The sequence below is a fragment of the Monodon monoceros genome, unplaced genomic scaffold, assembly GCF_005190385.1.
Source record: "Monodon monoceros isolate NGI ecotype Baffin Bay Population unplaced genomic scaffold, NGI_Narwhal_1 Super_Scaffold_20, whole genome shotgun sequence".
Classification (NCBI taxonomy): Eukaryota; Metazoa; Chordata; class Mammalia; order Artiodactyla; family Monodontidae; genus Monodon; species Monodon monoceros.
In genome coordinates, this window is record NW_021703777.1 from 94,386,927 (window position 1) to 94,408,874 (window position 21,948).

General features: G+C 39.4%; 1 protein-coding gene across 1 annotated transcript in view; it reads left to right on the plus strand.

The window, feature by feature from the left end:
- Positions 1-6,735: 6,735 nt before the first annotated feature.
- Positions 6,736-21,948, plus strand: part of FBXL5 (F-box and leucine rich repeat protein 5) — a 50,471-nt gene continuing 35,258 nt past the window's right edge. The window contains exons 1-4 of the mRNA XM_029235324.1: positions 6,736-6,945; positions 16,404-16,619; positions 18,960-19,055; positions 20,417-20,603. Of these exons, the coding sequence (XP_029091157.1) occupies positions 6,862-6,945; positions 16,404-16,619; positions 18,960-19,055; positions 20,417-20,603 (583 nt within the window). The 5' untranslated portion in view covers positions 6,736-6,861. The remainder of the gene's footprint in view (positions 6,946-16,403; positions 16,620-18,959; positions 19,056-20,416; positions 20,604-21,948) is intronic.

Consider the following 21,948-nt stretch of genomic DNA (forward strand, 5'->3'; position numbering starts at 1 on the left):
ATTTATTAAGAACAGGTAAGTGATACACGGGTATGTCTAGGGGATGGAAGGCTCTTACCTGTCTGGAACTTTTGCAAAGAAACATTATGGACCACTGTGTACATCTTATCTCCACATTTCTACTGGAGTAAACTATGGTCTTCGCATTACCTGAACTATTTCTTTTCCAAAGATAATCTAAGGAACTGAAGTACTCTATATTTGGACACATATAGTTGGTGGAGTGGCCTACATTCTTCTTTGTCACCTTTTGCTCCTGTTCAGAGGTGAATAGCACATATTAGGCATTTAGTTTGTTGACATAAACTGATGACAGAGAGCTGTTTTTCAGTGTAAGGTTAAGTACAGATTGTAGGATGAGGAAGACATAGATTTATATCCCTGATTTTCCACTCACTAGCTCTATGACCTTGGACAAGTCAATAACTCTAAACATTATTTTCCTTTTCCCGTCAAGTGGGAAAAACAGTAGAAACTTCCACATATGGTAGTTGTGAGGATTACACATGACAATTCATGTAAAGCACTTATAATACATGTTAAGACATCAATACATCTTAATTATTGTTTTCTTCTGTTTACCTCCACGTGTATCTTTTCTCTTTCCTTTAATCCTTCCCCCACTCTGTTTTTCCTCATCTTTTAACTTCTGTCCTATCTGTCCCTTTTTCTTTTATGCCTCTTCCTCTTCTCAGCTCTTCTGTTATCCTATGCCTTTGTATATGTCCAAGCATGTCTTTTTTTCATGTATGAGGCATCAGTGAATCACCTCTAGGGGAGAGAGCTCCACACCTTGAATAAAAGGGCACAGTAAGTAGCACCCGTATTCCAATCCGATGACTTATTCTTATTTATGTAATTGATTTTTGGCTGCGTTGGGTCTCAGTTGTGGCACGCAGGATCTTTGTTGAGGCATGCAGGATCTTTTGTTGTGGTGCGCAGGCTCTTTATTGTGGCGTGCGGGCTTCTCTCTAGTTGTGGAGTGCGGGTTTTCTCTTCTCTAGTTGTGGCACGCGGGCCCAGTTTCCCCATGGCATGTGGGATCTTAGTTCCCTGACCAGGGATCGAGCCTGCGTCCCCTGCATTGTAAAGCGGATTCTTTACCACTGGACCACCAGGGAAGTCCCTGATGCCTTATTCTTTTAGTCAAGAATGTGCTCCAAAAATACAAACTTAAAGTTCTGGGAATGGACACAGACTCACTGTGAGCACAAAGGGCCATGGAACAGGAAAATGCCCAATGTGGTAGATCCCCCCCACCCCAACTTTCTAGCAACTATTTGGACATTAAGGAGATCTGGCAGCTAGGGCGGCCTAGCCAAAGTGAAGATGGTCCTGTGTGTATGTCCTATAGGAAGTGCAACAGGGGCTTGGTGGTCTAAAGAAGAGAAGTCAGCTAGAACTCACTGGAATGGCTTCCTACCGACAAGCTGGGAAAGGCCCATGTCAGAAGGAAGGGACCGTGTGGCAGGAGATGAAGGCGTAAGTCTCCAGGCACAGGTACAGGAAGCATTCCAGGACTCTATATGTCTGTGCAGTAGGCTGGGGCTTCCGAGAGACTGGATATAGCTCTGAAATGATGGATCTAATGGTGATTGATATTAATTAAACTGAAATCTTTAAAAAAACGTAATTTTGTTTTTCAAATACAGAATTTGGAAAAAAGTTTTGTTAAAATTTTGAGAAAAAAGTAGCTCCCCTCTCCCCTAAATCAGCCACAGTCCCAACACCAAAAGATAGCCACTGTCAACATTTTGATGTATTTCCTTTTATCCCCTTTCAAATGCATTTATAAAATACAGTTGCCATAAGATTGTTTCTATTATATTCATTTCTGTATTCTGACATTAAAAGTAAACATACTCATTTAAAACATTGGAAAGAATAGAAAAATATAAGGGAGGGAGGGACTCATCTATAACTTTTGTCAATCAGAGGAGACATTAAGGCTTTGTGTCATTTATGCCACCCTTTTTATGCATTTTTGTAAGCTTGTTATGGATTATGTGCAATTTTGATTCTGCTTTTTTCAGTTAACCTTATATCATACCTGTTTCCCCAAGGTCATTAAAAACACCATCCTTACCCTCAAAGATGCTTCCAGTCCTACCAGGAAAATTGATGCGGACCCAAGGGTGTCATAAGCAGAGTAACCAGAGGCAGAGCAGATTAGATACAATTTTGGGATAAACATAAAATGGCTCTACCTGCAATTAGCCCGGCTGCTGCTGATTATATATAATCGAACATTTTAGTATTTTTAAAGACTTAAAAGTCTTTTAAAATGCATTATTATTAACAAATTTTTATAACTGTAAGAATAATAGGTGAACACAGTAAAATATTAAAACTGTATCAAAGGGTATGTATTTAAAAGGCATTTAACTGTTTCCCATCCTAGAAGCCCTGCTCACAAATTTCTGCTGTCTTATCCTAGAAACACATACTATACTTTTTTTTTAAACACAAAAGAGAACATATTTAACAAAGTGTTCTCTACATTGTTTTTCTTCTTAACTTAGAACATCTTGGTTTCATTCCATATCAGCAAACATAGATCTACCTTATACTTTTTAACAGATGCCTATTTGTCCATTGAATGAATGTACTATAATTTATTTATCTAATATCCAGTTGATAGACAGCTAGTTGTTTTCAATTACTTTTGTCATTGTGCAAAAGATTTTATTATATCTTTTGTGACAAGCTTTTTTTTCCATAGTGTTATGGGCTGAATTGTGTTCCTCCCAAATTCATATGTTGAAGCCCTAATCCTCAGTATGTCAGAACATGACTGTATTTGGAGACAGGGCCTTTAAAGATGTGATTAAGTTAAAATGAAGTGGTTAGGGTGGGCCCTAATGCAATCTTCCTGGTGTCCTTATTTGAGAAGGAGATTAGGACATAGACACCAGACATACACAAGCACAGAGCAAAGGCCATGTGAGGACACTGTGAGAAGGTGGCCATTTGTAAGCCAAGGAGAGAGGACTTAGAAGAAATCAAACCTGCTAACACCTCAGTGTTGGACTTCCAGAACTGCAAGAGGAGAAATTTCTGTTGTTTAAGTCTGTGATATTTTGTTATGACAGCCCCAGCAAACGAATACACACAGGCACTCATCTGTATATAGTGAAAACCAATGGGGAAATAGAATTCACTACTTAAGTTTAAAGAAAGAAAGTAAAAGTTTGGGGCAAAATGCAGGCTTATGTATATTTCATTTTCTGAGGTCCATGTGCATATAAAGTATCTGAAAGGAAAATGAAAAAAAAAAACCCAAAAAACCAAAACAAACCGTAGCATCTGGCCTCACATTCCAACTCAGTGGCTATCATTTCTTTTAATAATGCCATCATCCCTGCTAAGAGCTTTACTCCTAAATCAACCTGCAGCAATTGTTGATTGGCTAATTTGACTGACAGTAAGCATCAACTCTGCTACTGAGTTAGGACTGGGTTTCCAGCTGTTGGGGATAGCAACAACTTTTCATTGCTTGCTTTCACAAGTAACCCGCTGCAGGGTAAAGTGCTGTGTCACATACTCAGCTAAATGGAGTTAAATATAAATGCCTTAGAACTGACTTTCCCTGACCAGTAACCCTCTCCAGGGCCCTCAAAACCAGGGTTGGAAAATACCAGTGAAGAGGCCTCATGTCATCATACATTTAGGTCAACAGGGAATGATTTGGCATTTTCTTCCCCTGTAGCATGCTGTTTTCAGAGAGAATGAGAGAAGGAAAGAACAAATTACCAATCCACCAGGCACTATATACTTTGGAATTTCACTGCTCTGTTCATATGCCTTATCTAGTTTCCTTGTTACCCACAGCTAGATGGTCTATTAGAATTCCTTCGCTTTCATTTACCAGAAGAAATCATAAAGGCATGATTAAACCGACAACCTTAGCTTTAATAACAGTTCGTGATCTGATGTAGTTGTAGGAATCCATAAAAACGATACTACACTGATCAATGTCTTCTTTTTTGGGGCGAAAGTTTAATGTAAATCAATCATTTATTCTGGATATATCAGGTGATTAATTATTATCTTACTCAGCATATGGAGCAAATGTTAATAACTTCTTCTGAAGGGAAGAATGACCCACAGGACTTATTTTTTTATATTACTTTATTTCTTTCATTTTGTCATCTTAAATTCCCTGAAATGGCCAGTCCAACGTGGCTGTAGTTTAGCTAACTACACAGCTTCAAATTCTAGGTTACAGTGAAACTGTGGGTGGATGGACTTTTCTGTTGTTAAACACATATTTAATGTGCTTGGTTCTAGGGGTACACTGGTGAACAACAGACACAAACAGGTATTGGGAAATAAAACATGGTGTATTAAAAGCTAGTTAAAATGAGGAAATTACAGAATGCCATGAACTTCCCTCATTCCTTCTTTCTTTATTCAACTATTGAGTACTAAGTGTATGTAAGATAGGCATTGTTCTAAGTGCTGAGGATAAAACTATGTGCATATTCTCATGGAGCTCATTGCTCTATATAACTGGTTGACCTGAGGTCTGGGTCTACATTCCAAGATAGCTAGAGTGACAGATTAGAATGAAGTAAAGAAATAGATGGAAAATAAGAAAATGTCTTCTGGGGGGTATTAAAAAATATAGAGGCAAAACCATAGTGAATGAGTAGAGTTTTAAAAGAAAGGAGAAGGGGAGAGGATGGGAGAAAATGAGAGAGATATCAAGGACCTTATCTATATTCTATTACTTAGGTGCTATTCCTGTTTCTAGGACAGACTCTGTATAAACCATCATCTCTGTATCCCACACAACTAACAGGGTGCCTGGGACGGTGTTATTGGACCTAGATTTATATGTCCGGATTACTCGCTAATTTGTGGGATGCTAGGTAATTACCAGAATGCCTTCAATCCTTAGTTTCCTACAGTACTACCTCACAGATTTGTTTTATTTAATAATGATAGCTTACAGACAGTACTTACTATGTGCTAGGTACTATTATAAACAATTCAAATGTATGAACTCTCTTAATTCTCGTAACAATCCTATGAGGTAGGTATTTGTCTTAGTCAGCTCAGACTGTTATAAAAAAATACCATAGATTGGGTGGCTTATAAACAGCTGAAATTTGTCCTGGTCCTAGAGGTTGGAAGTCCAAGATCAGGGTGTCAGCATGGTGAGGGCCAGACTGCTGATTTCTCCCTGTGTTCTCACCTGGGGAAGAGCAGAGAAGGGAAGCAAGCTCTCTAGGGGACTCATTATTAGGGTTTTACCTTCATGACGTAATCTAATCCTATTATCTCCCAAAGGTCCACCTCCTAATAACACATGAGGGGTAGGGTTTCAACATTTGAATTTGAGGCAGGCACAAGCACTGAGTTCATGGCTGCATTAACCCCATTTTATATACGAGGAAACTGAGGCACAGAGAAGTCACGGTAGCTTGCTCAAGGTCATACATGTAGTATATGGCAAACGAGGAATCCAACTTCATCTCCAATCTGTGCTTTTAAACACTGCTCATATTGCCTCTCAATAAATGGCACATAGTAAGATTAGAGACAAACAAATGCATTCTTCTGCAAAGTTCTTTCTTACAGCCTTCTACTCCATCATTTATTGAATATTTATCAAGCCCTTATATTGTCCTGGAACTGTGATAGACAATACAGATACAAGGGGTGAACAGAACATCCGGTTCTTGCTCTCCTGGAGTTTATTGTCATTAAGCAAATAACATAACCCTTCCCAGGTTCTCAGCCTTCCCTGTTTTCTCCCATTTCTCTGTGTCTATTAATCCTCCAGCCAGCCAGTCCAGGGTTGATCTGGATGAGCGAAGCCCGTAATAGGGTCTTCCTAGGTCTCCTGGAGGGCTGGGGCCGGGATGAGGTGACCTGTCGGGAAGAGCCAGACCTTTTTCTTGGCAGTGACCTGGTTTGTCTCCTTTCTCTCTGAGCCTCGGGTTAAAATGGAAGGATGTGTCTCGAACTTCCTTTCCGCACTAACTTTCTCTCATTATTTACCCTCCTGCCCAGCACCGAAGGCCTTCCTGACATCCCTGACCTGGCGTCCCTGTGCTTGAGGTGCATTCCTACCTCCTTGATCCCCAGGAGACATTTTCCCTCCTTGGAGTCTCCAGAATTCCACGCGGCCCGTCCGTTTCGCCCGCCCCGGAGGAGATGCGTGGTCCCCGCCCAGCCTCCAGACCCAGGATCCAAGCCCGCCCCGAGCCCACGGGCTGCCATTGTCCGGTCATGTCCCACGTCCCCGTTTTCCTCGTGGGGCGCAAGTTTTGGGAGCCTCCAGTCCTGGTTCCCCCAATCGCTGGGACCTCTGACCAGCGGGCAGGCGGCCGGGCCGGCATCGGCATGGGCAGGGAGGCGAAGGGCGGCTCAGGAGGGCCGGGGCGCGCACAGCGCAGTCGCCCAGGCGGACCGGGCGGTCGGGCCGACCGCGGCCATTGTACTCGGTTGCCTCGGCCTCAAGACCTGGTAGGCATAGCGGCAAAAGGCGCTGACAGCACCCTAAAACGACACCCCCTCTTCTCAGATCATGTGTTTTCTGTTGCGAAACATAACAGACAAACAGGGAAACGACTTGGTTTCTTTTTCTGGCGCAGAAGGAGGACGAGCAACGTGAGTTGAGCGGGGAGGTGAAAGCGCGAGCCTCCGCCGCGCGCCTGGTCACGTGGTGCCGTAGGGACCGCATGGCGGCGACCCGCGCGCCCCCGCGTCCCGGCCGGCCCGGCAGCCCGGGCGCGCGCTCCGACGGGGCGGGCGCATGCGCAGGGGGGGGCGCCGCCTCTGCCCCGCGGCGAGGGTGTCTATGGAGAGGCGGCGGCCGCGCCTGCTGAGGCGGAGGCAGAGGCGGTGGCGATGGCGCCCTTCCCCGAAGAAGTGGACGTCTTCACCGCCCCACACTGGCGGATGAAGCAGCTGGTGGGGCTCTACTGCGACAAGGTAACGGTGTGCGGGGCCTCTGGCTCTGGGCGGCGCGGGCGGAGGGGAGGAGCGGGCCGGATCCCTGGGCGGCCGGGCCTGCGCGGCGCCCTCAGCCCCTGGGGGCCGCGCCGGGCGAATTGTAGCCTGCGCAGCTGTCAGCGTCGTGCTCGCTGCCCCGCACCTTCCGCGGGGAGCCCACGCCCCGCCCGGCTGGCGGCCTCGGACGTGCCCTCGGAGCTCGCGGCGCGGCCCCTTCCCGGCCGAGGGCCTGGCCACCCGCCGCCCTCGAGGCGGGCTCCCCGCGGCCGCGCCGGGCCTCCCGCCCCTGCCCCCTGAGGGAGAGGGGCCCCTGCGCCCCTACCGATCTCTGGGGACCCCGGGCCGGCTACCTGCGGTGGCCTCCTCTCCCCCTGGCGCAGGCTGTTTCTGTAGTTGTCTGCCACCTCCCCCATCAATACTGCCCCCAGCCCTACCCCCGGCCTGTGTTGGGCCTCCCCGATTCTCCTTACGAACACCCATCCATTCTTCTGAACCTCTGGCCCGCTTTCTGGCCCAACGAGCACCTTCTCCCAACTCCTCCCTGCTCATTTTACGCCCCAGCTTTTCTCTGGTTTGATTTGGGAGAAAACTCAGGTTTCGTGGCTTACGAACCAGAGAACGTTCACTCTTCTTTTGTGGTCTTTTTCCTTGCAACTTTTATTGTCCGGAGCGTTTACTAGATGTCGATTTTGTTATAAGACAGCTATTCTCTGTTGGAATTCTTTACGTGGGCTCGAATAAAAGGGCTTCGGAACAAGTTGATTTAACTGCGAGAACCTTTTTGCACTCTTAATTGGTGCAGCATAAGCTGAAAAAGCACTTTTGTGGAGATGGTTCAGGGCTGTTTGCTAATGCTTTTTGAGTCCACATTTTTGTCAAAAATTTATGTTGGGTAGAGTCCACATACGGATATTCTGAGAACTTCAGGCAATCCTGCTTCATGTAGAAATGAACCAGACAAAAAGCATTTAAAGACCTATTGCTTAAGCATGGATATCAACTTTGATGAACTTTCAGAAATTACATAGCACTAAGCAGAACCGCTGTTGCGAGAAAAGAGGTGTTCTTATAGCCCATGAGGTGGTTGGAGGATGCCCCGTGTTCAGTGCCAGGCCACACTTAAAAAGCATCCACAACCATCTTTTCCCTCCCTCCATTTTGAAAATTAACAATACCCGATTCAGATACAGGTTTAAATACCACGGCAGTCTAGGACAGTGGTTCTCAACCTTGTTTGCTCAGTAGAATCACCCTAAAGCTGTTAAAAATGCTGATGCTCAAGTCACTAAAATCAGCATCTCTGAGGCTGGGACCCAGGCATCAAGTATAATTTAAAGCTCTCCAGGTGAGTCCAGTGTGAAGCCAAGGGTGAGAACACTTTTCCAGGAAAAACATAATGAATGGGTAAGCCGTTAGTTAAGCTGTGTAACTCTGGAATTAAAAAATATATATATTTGTTTAATTTATTTAGTTTTGGCTGCACTGGGTCTTTTTGCTGCACGCGGGCTTTCTCTGGTTGCCGCAAGCGGGGGCTACTCCTTGTTGCAGCGGCTGGGCTTCTCATTGCGGTGGCTTCTTGTCGGGGAGCATGGGCTCTAGGCGCGCGGGCTTCAGTAGTTGTAGCATGCGGGCTCAGTAGTTGTGGCTCGCGGGCTCCAGAGTGCAGGCTCAGTAGTTGTGGTGCATGGACCCAGCTGCTCCGCGACATGTGGGATCCTCCCTGACCAGGGCTCGAACCTGTGTACCCTGCATTGGTGGGCAGATTCCTAACCACTGTGCCACCAGGGAAGCCCTAGATTTTTGAGTTAGCTTACTGTAGTGTTTTTACCTGCTCTGGCTTTTGAACTTAGTTATTCTGATGGTATCCTTTAATTGCAGGAAAGAAAAAAATGGGGAGGTTCTTTTTACTTTCTCAAAACCAAAAAGGGAAAGTTAATGAGGAGTAATAGAATTTGAGGTCTTTTCTCTAGACTGGGGAGGGGTGGTCCAGGACCACCTGAAATTGTTATGGAAATTTTGGTGCATGGGTACATTTTTCTAGGAGGTTTGTGGCTTTCATCAGGTTTCCAAATGATTGTGACCCTCCCAAAATTGGTAAGAATCACAACTTTAGCTACGTGCTAGACTAACCAGCGTATTTAAAAAATTGAAGAAGTCAGTCACTAATGTTGTGTGTCATTACCTGGTGATTGAGAACGTTAGAACAAATTTTGAAAATACAGTGCCGTTTTTAAAAACAATATTTGAGTCAAATAAGATTCTTTTTGGTAGTTAAATGTCCCCTTTTGAAATAACTAGGAAAGCATTTTCAATTTGACATAGCAGAAATTAAAATTATCACTAATTTTGAGTTAATTAGATGTAGTTAATGAGATTGTTGTATAAATTCATCAGGAAGATTAAAAATTCCAATTTTCTGAACTGTGGATCAGAGACCAAGGTGATTTAGGGGAAAAAATAAAACTGCGTAGGAATTATACATCCGGATTCCTTCTTGATACTGATAGTTAATTGGAATCTCTCCTAGGATGCCCTTTGGGAGCTAAAGGGGAAAAATGTATTTTATAATGGCTAAATTGTCTTAAAGGAGTATATGTTTTTATTAATTTGGCATCTCAACTTTTTTTAAAAATTATTTTATTTTTATTTTATTTATTTTTGGCTGCGTTGGGTCTTCATTGCTGCACGCGGGCTTTCTCTAGTTGCCGCGAGCAGGGGCTACTCTTCGTTGTGGTGCGCAGGCTTCTCATTGCAGTGGCTTCTCTCGTTGTGGAGCACGGGCTCTAGGCATGTGGGCTTCAATAGTTGTGGCATGCGGGCTCAGTAGTTGTGGCTCGCAGGCTCTAGAGCGCAGGCTCAGTAGTTGTGGTGCATGGGCTTAGTTGCTCCACTGCATGTGGGATCTTCCTGGACCAGGGCTTGAACCCGTGTCCCCTGCATTGGCAGGCGGATTCTTAACCACTGCACCACCAGGGAAGCCCTCAACTTTTGCCTTTACCATGTTTTGCCTGTACAGACCACGGGTATCCAGCCCAAACAGCATATAGTAAAACTTTACAAAATGAGAACTAGCTTTTGTACTTAAACGAAAAAGATACAAAATATGTTATTTCATCGTATTCTATATGTTGACTCTGAATGCCCAGTAATTATAAAGAAGTCAGTTTTATTTTGAATATTGACTTTTCAAGTACAATGTATTTTAGAAGCATCCATTTATTTATTAGCAACAACAATTACTTACGTGCTTAGACTAGTTTATTTAGAATAATTCTGAAGTTGTGGGCCATTTTTTTTTTAAGAAGATGTTGGGAGTAGGAGTTTATTAATTAATTAATTTATTTTTGCTGTGTTGGGTCTTCGTTTCTGTGCGAGGGCTTTAGTTGTGGCAAGCGGGGGCCACTCTTCATCGCAGTGCGCGGGCCTCTCACTATCGCGGCCTCTCTTGTTGCGGAGCACAGGCTCCAGACGCGCAGGCTCAGTAGTGTGGCTCACGGGCTTAGTTGCTCCGCGGCATGTGGGATCCTTCCAGAACAGGGCTTGAACCCGTATCCCCTGCATTAGCAGGCAGATTCTCAACCACTGCGCCACCAGGGAAGCCCATGAAGTTGTGGGCCATTTTAAATATTGCTGTATTATATCTAATTTAATACTTCGCTCATGGGTTTCCTTTTACATTTATAAAAGGTTTAGAAAGATTTTTCATTGTTGTGATCCAGACAGCAGTCCTTTTAGGTACGTAAAGGCGGAGATATTTCTGTATAGCTGGGGATTTGTAGGGCTAGATTAGTTAGACCGAGTTTACATAAGCAGTTAGTGATAGATCCAGATGGAAACCCAAGTCAGGATCATGATTCCTAGTTTAATTTTCTTCGTATAAAACCAGAGTAGTTTCTGAAAAAATTTTCTGGTGACAGTCTATTATGAAATCTTTCGCTAATTCACTGACCTTCCAAATTAGGATGATTTTAGGCAATATTTACATTGGATCACATCCTTTTTTCCAGTTTATTCCAATTCCTCAGTTTTTCCTCTAATTCTCAAAACTTGACAACATTAATTCTGCCAGTGGGCATGGAGTTTCTGCTGTCACTTGGCCCTGTAGTAGCTTGTATTGGCCATGCGAGATATAGTTCCTATTCTTTAGGAGATTACAGTCACACATTTGTGCTAGGATGGAAATCCAAATGCCGGTTAGTGGGAGCAAAGGGAGGTATTTGGTCAGCTCTACATTAAAGTGTCAGGAGTGGGCTTACAGTCTCTTTGAACTGATTTCTGAGAACAAGGTAGGTGATGGTTGTAAAGATGTGCATAGTACAGAGCTTTCCAGACTGTACAATAAACCAGCTATAAAAAATTCAAGTGGTGGAGGCTTTATGGAGTGCCCAGGTTTTTCAGGTAAGGATATTACCTGAAGTGCCATCTACTTTATCATTTTATAAAGATAGGACATTTAATGAGCAAAGCCATAGGGAGAAAATAAGCCCAGAATAATTCGAATAGATTATTTTTTAAAAATTGAATGAGTATAGCTTTATGAAGAATTCATTTAGTTTTCCTCGATTTTCTGTTCCTATGCATACCTGTAAAAACTGTTATTGACTGGCATTGGGTTATTGGAGAGAATACGTTTTGAATTGAGAGCTAAGGAGAGGAGGGAAAAGGGAATTTAATGAGTTCTTACTACATGCTTACTTACTTTTAATCCTCACAAGAGCCCTGTGAGACAAGTATTATCCCTTATTTAAAGATGAGGAAACAGACTTAGTGGTTAAGTAACTTACCCAACTCACTCAACTAGTAATTAGGGGAGCCCGAATTTTTAACGTTTAGAATTTGTTTCCTTTCTGAAGCCCATGTTTTTTGCATTACCTTACTGGTTCTGCTATTTGCTACTAGCTATATGATTTTACGCAGAACATTTCACCTGTGGATCATAGGTTTTTCTGTCTGTAAGTTAGTTTGAGCAGATAGTTATTAAGGTTTCTTCACTGAGTGTAAATCAGCCTCGCCTAAATGAAAGCATTGTCTGGCTGAGGAGAGAAAAAGTAAAAACTTATTTGGGGTAATAGTATTTGAGTTTTTGTTATGCTGTTTTTCATATCTGCTTCTGAACTTAATATCTAGTCTTTAAGTGGCACACAGCTTCAAATCAGTTTGAAGCCAGGCTGTAAGTATGATTTTAAGTTGTAGAATGTCTGAGGCAGAAAATCAGTTTTTTAAAAATTGTTTACATGATACTCTTTTCTTTCTTTATAAATTTATTTATTTATTTTTGGCTGTGTTGGGTCTTCATTGCTGCGCGCGGGCTTTCTCTAGTTGCGGCAAGTGGTGGCTTCTCTTGTTGCGGAGCAAGGGCTCTAGAGCGCAGGCTCAGTAGTTGTGGTGCACAGGCTCAGTTGCTCCACCGCATGTGGGATCTTCCTGGACCAGAGCTCGAACCGGTGTCCCCTGCATTGGCAGGCGGGTTCCTAATCACTGCGCCACCAGGGAAGTCCCAGAAAGTCAGTTATAAATTCTTTTAAAATATGGGAGATACCATGTTACTGATTGTTACTATTTGTTGATTATGTGTATCCTGTTCTATGTAGGTTCCTTGTTGAATCTGCTAGGCATCAGATGATACACGCTTATAGGTCACTTGGGAACTTTTATAATCTTACTGTAGAACAGTGTTTTTCAAAGTGTGTTCTGTGACCCATTAGTGGGTCGTGGAATCGATTTTGTGGGTCAGAAATAACATTAAAAAAATGAGGGGACTTCCCTGGTGGTCCAGTGGTTAAGACATGGGCTTTCACTGCCGTGGACCTGGGTTCGATCCCTGGTCGGGGAACTAAGATCCCACAAGCCGTGTGGTGCAGCAAAAAAAAAAAAAAAAAAAGGAAAAGTAAATGATAGAGTACATCACAGATTAGGGAGGGAAATATTGTTTCCTGAAATTTGTTTGAAGTGTTTGTGATGTGTGTGTCTGGATTGTGCTATATTTCATACTAAAGGTCATGGTTAAACATGTTTGAAAAAACACTTCTTTGGGGCAGCATTTCTCAACTGCAGCACTGTTGACATTTTGGGCCAGACGGTTCTTTGTTATAGGGGCTGCTGTCCCGGGCGTTGTAGAATGTTTAGTCCGTCCCTGCCATTTACCCGCTAAGATGGCAGTAGTGCTTCTGCAGTCTCTAAACCTTGTCCATTAGTTCCTGGGGGGCAAAATCGAACCCCTGGAGAGAACTAATATTTTAGAGCAAGCATTCTTTCTGACAATTTACTCTGTTGGCTCTGAAGAGATAGCTTTATGATTAGGACTAACATTGCATCTTGTGGAAGGTAAGTAGGTTTTATAGTCATAGAGAGCTGACCTCTGTTTTGTTGTCTGCCAGTTGTATGATTTTGGGTAAGTTATTTTCTCTGAGCTTCAGGGTTTTCACCTATAAAATGGGAATTATAACATCTACTTCCTAGGATTGTTGTTAAGAATTAAATAATATCTAAAAATATTTAGTATAGTACCTAGCATGCTCTAGGCCTCAGTATGTCCCAGATATTATTAGGGTCTAGGTTTATTTTTTTTCTCAATCAAGTCTCTATGATTGAGTAACTTTCTAGAGGTAAACAATTTAAAAAAATGATTCATATACACAAATTTTTTAAAAGTTAAACTGTATATGCTCAGGTTATTCTTTTCACTGCTAAATTTACTGACTTTAGGTACCAGGTTAAAAACAGTTGCTCTTTTCAAGTGGAGAAAAACTGACTTGGGTAGGATAAGGACTTCTAATGATAGTTTTGTTTGGGTTAAATATAGGAATAACAGAAAAACCTAAGTAGGCTTATATATGTTATATTCTGTGTTCTTTAAATATATTAACTTATTAAATCATCACAAGAACCCTATTAGGTAGTTAATATTATTAGCCTTATTTTACAGATGAAGAAATTGAGTGAGGTACGTAGCAACTTAGTGACTTGATGGCAGAGATGGATTCACACCTAAGCAGTCTGGCTCCAGAGTCAGCACTTTTAACCACTCTGCGGGATTAACTCTATGCATAATGGAGAGTCCTTTTGTCTAATTTGGTTCTCAGTCTGTAGCATGAACCTGGTCTTTACCTTAGCTTGTTATTAAATCCGAAGGATTTTCTAATAGTCCAGTGAGACTGTATGCAAAACTTCCTGGATGTGTTTTACGATGTTATTTTCCATAACTCACGTGAGGACATTATTTAGTTTTTTGCCATCCTTTTTGTTTTTAAAAAATTTTATAGCCATTATTAATGCTTAATTTACCTCTTATTTCTACTGACTTATTTTTAACTTTTTTTTTTAATATAATGGCACACGATAGTATTTGCTGAGATTAGCCCTAGTGGATTTTGTTGTGATTTTGTGTGGCATTTCTTAGGATAAAATCTACAACCTTGGTTTAACCAAATCCATCCCGTCTGTTATTTTTGTATGGCTCGGGAGCTAAGAATGGTTTTTACATTTTTAAGTAGTTGGAAAAAGTAAAAAGAATAATATTTTATGACATGTGAAAGTTACATAAAATTTAAATTTTAGTGTCTGTAAATAAAATTTATTGGAATACGGCCACAGTCATTCATATGACTACTTTTGTGCTACAACAACTGAATTAGATAGTTGCTACAGACAGTATACCTCACACAAAAAAAACTTAATATATCTGACCCTTTACAGGAAAAGTTGCTAACCCCTGTTGTATTGGGTTGGCCAAAACATTTGTTTGGGTTTTTCCATAACATTTTACGGAAAAACTGGAACAAACTTTTTGGCCAACCCATAGATAATTTATTTATTGTGGTTACAGTTCGTTGTCTTATTTCACTAGATTGTAAACTCTGTAAAGGCAGAGATGTCTGTTTTGTTCACTGAGGTATCCCAAGTACCAGAAACAGTGCCTGGCTTATAGTAACTGCTCATTAAATATTTGAATAGGGTAAAAAAACCCCATGAATTTATAAAAATGAATGATTAATTTTCAAAGTAATGCTAGCTAATATTTATTTAGCACCAGTTCATTTAAATCTCACAGCAACCATATGAAGTACAGGCGGTTTTATTATTCCCATTTAACACCAAGAAGAACCTAAGACATTGAAGGAGAAAAGTAGCTTACCCAGGGTTACACAGCTAAATAAATGGTAGGACTGGAGCCTAATCCTAGAGACTCTGGGTCTAGGTCTGGTTTTCTGTAAATGACTCATACCCAATCCATCTGCCTTTTACAGTAGATCATTGGTTAAATTATGTAGTGGAATAGTCTTGCTTTAGGAGTTTGTTGTCTTTTCTGATGCTTTGTCATGAGGTGACTGTTCCTGCCCAGAGCAGGCAATTAAGACACCTTAGACTCTTCTCCATTTTAGGAATACTAGATCAGACTTTACAGAACAAGTCTAGGAAGTATGGTGTTTGTAGCTTCTTTTTCTCCATTTACTGTCTGTTGTTTTTAATCTAATCAGATTTTTCCTCTTAAAATGAATTTTGAAACTGGAATTGACATAATAGAAGATAGATTTAATATGACAGTGGAGGTAATAGAAGGTTTGAATATTACTTTGAACTTCATCTTGAATCGAGTTTCCCGATAATATATATGCTTTGAACATGAAAATTTAGCTTGACATTAAATGTAAAAAAATAAAATTATATCAGAATAGTCATTTTCTCTTGTTGAATAGTAGAATTAAAGAAAATGACAGTGTATATATTTCTTTATATTTTCATTGATTTTTATCTTTCCTTCAAGTGCATTTACTTTCTCATGCCCTGATGTACAAGTTTTTCACATTGTACTATTGCAGTGCTTCCTCTCTAGGACGTATGTGATTCTTGTATAAACTGCTAAGTGTTTTCCCAAAAAAAAAAAAAAAAAATTAGTTCTTATAAAATTATCTAGTAATGTTCTGGTAGCTCAGTCAGTGTTTTCTGAACAGATCAGACTCATCTTGATATTAAAGTTTAAACAAATTATAATAGAAAGTTCTTGAACTTTTTACATTGTAAAAGTAGTATAATAGCATAAAGAACATTTGAACAAAGAAAAAAGTGCATCACATTATCCTAACACAGCTCTTTTAATGTTTATATGTAACTTTATGGAGTATCTGTATTTAGTATGTGCACAGAGTAATGGAATTTTAGGTTTCGAGGGAGTCTGGTTTAATCTCTTTTATTTAAAGAAACTGTTTTGTTGGTGCGTACATCCTTTCCTTCAGAATTCAAACCAACATCTTCCAGGCCTGGGGTACTTTTTATTATACCATTATAACTTGTTTTTTATGATTTCCTTTCCTACTTTAACAAAGTATAAGGGAGGTATTTTGATATGTACAAAACTAAATAGGAATGCATTTGAGTATTTCCTATTGGTGCATATTTGCATGTATTTATTATGCCTTTCTTTTTAAATTTTTATTCAGCTTTCTAAAACCAACTTTTCCAACAACAATGATTTCCGTGCTCTTCTACAGTCTCTGTATGCTACTTTTAAGGAGTTCAAAATGCATGAGCAGATTGAAAACGAATACATTATTGGTTTGCTTCAACAACGCAGCCAGACCATTTATAATGTGCATTCTGACAATAAACTCTCTGAGATGCTTAGCCTCTTTGAAAAGGGTCTGAAGAATGTTAAGGTGAGTTGCAAAAATGGATATTTATCACAGCTTGTGCCATCTTCTGATATGTCATTGGCAAAACTTGTTAGCATTTTATAGTAAATGATGTTACTATAGTATAGTAAATGTATGTTAAAGAAAAAAAAATTATTCTGACCTTGTTAAAGACGGTAAGGAAGACTTTATTCAAGGGATTACTGCAATGGGGTTTTGCAGTAGGAGAGAGAGATTGGGTTGAATTCTTATAGCCAGGGAGCAGAGGTGAGGGTCAGGAAAATTACTAAGAGGAAACATCAAGGCTGGGAGATTCTTGCTAGACTGACTCTTGCTTCCTTTTGCTGAAGGCATACCAAGGTGACAAGATATTGAGGGTGGATAGATATTGAGGGTTATCAAATGCCAAGGGTGGTAGTGGTGGGGTTAGTAGACTGATTCAGGATGATTTTGGTAAAACTGGACTAAGTGGGCCAAGGACAGAGCTCAAGGTCAGGGCCTGGCTGAGAAGACTCAGTGGATCCTGGCTCAGGTTTGATGAGAATCTTTATCAGTTACCTCTTTGTTACTATATGTAAAATTCTATCATGAATGCTGCTCTCCAAATCTTAAAGGTGTTTTTGTAAGTTGAAATTTCAATTACTGTACAAATTTTACTTTCTGATAACATTTGCCGAACTCATAAAAGAAATCTGTAGTAAATGCAGTTATTGGTGACTAAAGGTAGAATTGTTACTTAGAATGAACAGGGCCGTAGGGGTGGTTACAAAGAATAATTTTTAATTGTATGACGTAAAATTAAAGATATTTTGGGGAGTAGTTTAGGATAATGGTGTAGAGAAATTTCCCTATTAATTATGTTTACGTATTATAGGATATTTGGTCTTCATTTGTCCCCCTTTTGGCTTGGTGAAACATAGACTTAAGTTGTAACTCTGTCAAACCACCATGCACCTTTCATTGATAGATTTGTGTTCTAGAAAGACTGTTCTTAAGTAGGGAAGATGATGGATTGAAGGGAAAAAAAAGACTCAAGCAGGAAGATTGTTATAAAAAAATTATTGTAATAGTCTCCAGAAGAATACACAGTAGCTATTTGGTGGGGAGGTAGGAGATTGGGTAGGGATAGGGTACTGGGAGGGAAGATGGTATAGGAAGATTTATTTTTTTATTGAATACTCCTTTGTTCTGTTTGAATTTTATATCATGTTCATGTATTACCTATTCAATAAAATGATTAAGATCAGAACTGAAGTAGTAACTAGTGGAGACAGAAGGGAAGGGACAGACTTGAAAGTAATGTAGGATATAAAATTGATAGAAGGTAGTGCTTGCATATACAGGAAGGAGGAAAGGAGAAAGAGAAAGGAAATAAGAGTGAGAATTGAGCTTGACTTTCTAGGGAATATAGAAGAGGCTAAAAAGATCCATTATGGGCAGGTTGGGTTTGAACTGCTTGTGCAGTCCAGGTGGGCATTTATAAGTAGGAGGCGGCATTAGTTGCGCTTCAAGGTTGGAAGGGTAATTTGGTTTGGAAAAGCAAATTTGATAATTATCAGCATGTAAGTAGAAATGGAAGCCACTTGGGCATGCTTAAGGAAAATGTGTAAAATCCTAAGAGAATAGGACATTGGATAGACTATTGGGAAGCAGTTTAGTAAATTAGTTAAAAAAGGAGGAGACTAGAGAGGACTCAGCAGGGTTAAGATAGTCCCACATTTTAAAAGTTTCATTATTTTGTGAATTTTCCACATTTACTAAGTTGAGAGGGCTGATACAGAAGTGATGGATAAGTTACAGGGAGATATGACCATAGTTCATATGGGGAAGAACTCTTTAGCTGTTGTGCAGAGTTAGAACGATTTACCTCAAGGTACAGTGAGCTCCTTGCCTTTAGTAGTGTAGATGGTCTTCTTCAGAATAATGTAACAGGTATTCTGAATTGTTTAGTAGAGGATACACTAGATGACCTTAAAGGGATTCTGTAATGATATAGTCCAATAGGCGCTTATGAACCGCTCAGAGGTATATTAATCGGAAAACGGACACATTGAAATTGTATAAATGTATGCATTAGAAATCAGTAGAAGTTTTGAGCAAATACTTGCTATTTTTAGACTTTTTATGACATTTTTATAAAGAAGTATGAGATCACATTACTAAAGGAATTCAAGGTTCTTTTAAGAGATGTTTTGAGGCCATCTTTTATACTTAGGAAAGTACAGAGACCATTTTGCTATTTGTTAGTCCCATTTTTTACCCTGACGTTTCAAGTTACATTTCACACTGACTTTCTAGGATCAGATACAGTATAAATTATGAAGCGAAATTTTTATAGAATACAGTTTTTTTGTTTGTTTCTAGAATGAATATGAGCAGTTAAATTATGCGAAACAGTTGAAAGAGAGACTGGAGGCTTTTACAAGAGATTTTCTTCCTCACATGAAAGAGGAAGAGGAGGTAAGCATAATTTTTCCTCTTCGTGATTTTGCTTTATAAAATTGGAGAAATGTTATTTTTCCTTTGAGTCTTCAAAATAATACATAGGAAGATGAACCTCCAGATCTTTTTAGAAAATGAAGAAAAACCCAAGGAAAAAAAACATTAATTTTGTTCCCTTAGAGAGTTTGTTGCTTTTCATTGACTGAGTGATTGATTTAATTCATTTACTCAAAAAATATTTATTCTCTTATTATGTGGATGGCACTGTATTGATTGTTAACTTTTTATGCTACCCTAATGTCTTTTCTGAACCTTTAGAAGATCCTTTAAACTTTTTAATGTTTTCTCTATTTCCATTCTAAGTTTAAAGAATTTTTAGTGTTCTTTTTTTAGTAGTGGATTTTAGTAATTAAATGGTGGTGTTAAACTTATCAGTCTTGTAACTAGTGCACATGTATTAGGATATCCCTGAAGTGGATGAGCAAAACATTTTCTCATTCTCTTCTTTCTCTAAAGTGGGATGAGTATCAGGGTAAGGAATAGAGAAAATATTTTATGAGGAACTGGATTCTTGTTCAGCTGTAAATCAGTTATTATAGTGATTCTCACTATAAAAAGGCTTCACCTTATAATCAGATGGCCATTTAAAAAAAAATCTACTTTTAAGCCCCTTCCAGACCAATTAAATCAGGTGGGAGATAGAAATGGACATGGATATATTTTAAAGGTTCCCCAAGTCATTGTAATATGCAAATATGCAACCAGCATTGAAACCACTGAGTTACCAGAGCAGTGTTTCTTAACCTGTGATGCACATCAAAATTATCTATGGAGCAAAGAAAAAACAAAAAGCCCTTGGCTCCACCTCTAAAGATTCTAACTCTGTCAGTTGGAGGTTGGGACTAAGCATCTGTTTCAAAGAAGAAATCTCCTAGATAATATTGAATAGTTGAAGGTATCAGTAGAGCTCTGACTTTTATGGTTGGCAGTACACTGGGTACGGTTCTCATATGATTTAGAGGCCCTGTTTGGGTAGAGGTCAGTTGTTGTAGTAGCAGAAAGCAGTTACCTGACCTAAATGTCTCACCATAGGAGAGTGATTTAGCGTGTATGATAAGCTCTGTACAGGAGGACCTTCTGGTTTGGATGCTTTTAAATTGTTTCGAGAATGAGTGGAGAAGCCATAGAAAGAAGGATCTTGGTGGTGGTATTCTTCTTTGCAATTTTTGGGTAAACTAACTTGGTGGTAACAACTAAATTTTTATGTTTTCCAAATATGTGGTCATAATACTACACTTGAGCCATTAATACTTTAAAAGATGTAGAGTAAAACAAAACTAATTAAGCATATTTCCTTATGAGTATTTTGTTTAATTTAGGTTTTTCAGCCCATGTTAATGGAATATTTTACCTATGAAGAGCTTAAGGATATTAAAAAGAAAGTGATTGCACAACACTGCTCTCAGAAGGATACTGCAGAACTCCTTAGAGGTCTTAGCCTATGGAATCAAGCTGAGGAGCGGCAGAAGTTTTTTAAATATTCTGTGGATGAAAAGTCAGATAAAGGTGAGAGTCATATGTTTAGATAGCTAGCTAGCGATTTATTCGTTCCAAGGCCATTTACTTCTTGTTGATATGACCTTTATATTTTGTTTGAAGAATAATTTAGGCCATTTGTTTTCAAGTATAGTAAATTTAATTGAGGACAGTAGTTTCTATCTTAGAATTTAGTATTGTCTATGATAATTTAACAGCTCATATACTTGGGCCATGTGCAGTATAGTGTTTCTTGAAGGAGTTTATATATATAATAATAATGATAATTTTGATTAGTAAGAATAACTATCAATATTATTTATATATAAATATATAATGATAATTTAATAATATTTTATTATTAATACTTATTATTACTTTGGCCAATCAAAATTATTGAAAACTACCATATACAGAGCACTTTTGCAGTGTCATCCAATTTTCTGAGCTCCACTGACCATAGTGGCTGTTTTTATCCTTCCTTGTTTTTTCTTTTTTTTTAAAAATCAGTTTTCAAAATCATTTAATGCTTATAGTTTTATCTCTACCCTTTCTCATTCTCTTAGCTTATATCCAGGAATACACAGGGGAGTATGAGAGGCACAGTTTTTCTATGTATAGTCACTTTGAGAAAACAAATGACAAATGTAAATAAAATATCTCTGCTTTTTTTATTGATAGACTACTTCCTCATTTTTATTCTTTCTTTTGTTTGATAGCTTTGCCTTTTAAAACATCATTAAATAAAATTATTGGCATCCTGAGGCTAGTAAAAATTCCTTTGCTTTTGCTAGATGAGAAATAGCAATGGCATTCCTGTTAAAATTGCTTGAAAGTGTTTGAAATTGGTCCTTTTTTCTTATTTTTATTTAATAAAGTAGGTGAGATGCATGTTGGAACAAAATTGTTTTTATAGGTTAAGCTATAATTAAACCCATAAAGCTTGTGTGCTTCACTCTGAAATGCAGCTTGTGCTTTAGACATCAAGTCAGGACCTGTTGTATCTGGTTTAATTTTAATTATAACATGGGACTTAAAAGCATCACACTTACTATATTGAATTTTCCCACTCCTTCAAAGTAAGTTATAGCTGTATTATGTTTAAAATATTTGCCATTTGTAAAGGGTTAGGTTAAAGTAATTCATCATAGCATTTCTATATTTAAGTTGCTTTGTGAAGACAAATCAAATATATAAGGTACTCAGATTCTTTTTAGTACATTAATGATGAAACTTTTATATTTTATATTCTTTATTGTACACCTCATTTGCAGTTTTCCTTTGGAAAGTTGCTACTGAAATAACCCATTATAGGAAATTGGATATCCAATAACTGTTTTCTATATTAGCTGCTGACAAAAGATTCCTGATAAAT